The 1,710-nt window shown below is 58.0% G+C and overlaps 1 protein-coding gene across 1 annotated transcript in view; it reads right to left on the reverse strand.

The window, feature by feature from the left end:
• Window positions 1-1,585: 1,585 nt before the first annotated feature.
• Window positions 1,586-1,710, reverse strand: part of MEX3D (mex-3 RNA binding family member D) — an 8,297-nt gene continuing 8,172 nt past the window's right edge. Inside the window, exon 4 of the mRNA XM_077760606.1 lies at window positions 1,586-1,687. Within this exon, the coding sequence (XP_077616732.1) occupies window positions 1,586-1,687 (102 nt within the window). The remainder of the gene's footprint in view (window positions 1,688-1,710) is intronic.

Consider the following 1,710-nt stretch of genomic DNA (forward strand, 5'->3'; position numbering starts at 1 on the left):
AGCCCCCCAGGCACCCCTACATTTACACTTAAATTCTATTGGCCACTGAAGTCCAGCATGGGCTGGTGTGACTCTCTTCTCGTAAAGTCTAGGGTCCAGAGGTGAGGGAGACAGAAATAGGGACTGCCACGAAAGGCCCGACTGTGATGGATGAGACTAAAGGGGTCCCAACACCATGTTCCATTTAAGCATTTCAACCTTGTCTCCCAGTACTGTCACCTGTCCCTCTGACTGCTCTCTGTCCCCTGAATGTGCCCTGGGATTCCACCATCTCCAAGCCTGTCTCCCCGTTACCACCCAACCCCTCTATGTAGCCTTCCCCTGAAGCCCGAGGCAGAATTCATCTCTCCTCTTCTTAAGTTCTGACTTACCCATCCATCATCCATCCAACCATCCGCCCACCCATCCATCCGTCCATCAACCATCCATCCATCGTTCATCCATCCATCCGTCCATCCATCTGTCCAACCATCCATCCATCCATCCATCCATCATTCATCCATCCACCCATCCACCTACCCATCCATCCATCCAACCATCCATCCGTCCATCCATCCGTCCATCCACCTACCCTTCCATCCGTCCAACCATTCATCCATCCTCCATCCATCCGTCTGCTCACTATCCATCCTCCATCCTTTCATTTATTCACCCACCACTTGTCTATCTACTCATCCATCCATCCATCCATCCATCCAACAAATACTAAGCATGTTCCAGGTTCCAGGCATTGTTATTCTTCTGTTTGGTTTGTTGCTTTCCTGGTCCCAGAGGGCTTGTGTCTGAATTGACCCCCTCTGGAATGTATTAATCTGAGGGCAGAGATGGAGGGCCGGGAATTACAAGCCAACATGTAACATCTGCCAGGCTTTGTATTCGGCTACAGGTGATTAAGCCCTGACTAAGCCCCCATTTTACAGATAAGAAAACTGAAGTCAGGGTCATAACATGCCCAGGGTCACGAAGCAGGAAGGTGGTCGGCCGGGATGGGACTGTCTGTCTCTAGAGCTTCTTTTCCCCTACGCTGGGTGGGCATATGAGGTGACATATCACTCCTGTCCCCGGGGGTTCTCAAGGGACACCCCTGGTCATGCGGGTGNCTTTTCCAGACCCACGCCTGGCCCTGCGGCCCCAGGCGCTGCCGCTCAGCTGGAGGGGCCGACGTGGCCGCCACTCCCTGGAGACCCGCACGTGGGGTCCCTCATCCACCGCCCCTCCTGTGGCCCCACCCGTCTTCCTGAGCCCCTTGCCTCCTCTTGGAAGGCCTCCAGGTCGCTCCCCCATGCCTTCCCAGCTTTCTAGCAGGCTCTGTTCTGCAGACCCCTCCTCGCTGCCCACTCAAGCCAGCAGCCCGTGGGCCCCTCGCTCCCAACTGGAGCTGGTGGGAAGGATGGCGTGTGGGGAGCACTCAGACATCCTCCAGGGCTGGGAGGCGAGGACCCGCAGTACAGTGGGGCTTCCCGACTAGCTTCTCCTGCAAGAGGGGGCTGGGTGCCCCCCCCACAGAGCCTCCCGCCCCTCCCTCCACAGCGGTGAAAGCTGGTCCCGTGGTCGGCCGTCCCCTGGCACGTGGGGGCCCCGGGCCTCAGGAAAGGGGGCCTGGCTGGGGCACGTCTGGGACCACAGTGCCCGGCTCCTGGAAGAGCGTGGGCTTGGACACGGGGATCCTCAGTCCAGGTGCCTTTATCTGGAAGACCGGGGGTGGGGGGG

The sequence above is a fragment of the Crocuta crocuta genome, unplaced genomic scaffold (genome assembly GCF_008692635.1).
Source record: "Crocuta crocuta isolate KB4526 unplaced genomic scaffold, BGI_CrCroc_1.0 scaffold443, whole genome shotgun sequence".
Taxonomy (NCBI): Eukaryota; Metazoa; Chordata; class Mammalia; order Carnivora; family Hyaenidae; genus Crocuta; species Crocuta crocuta.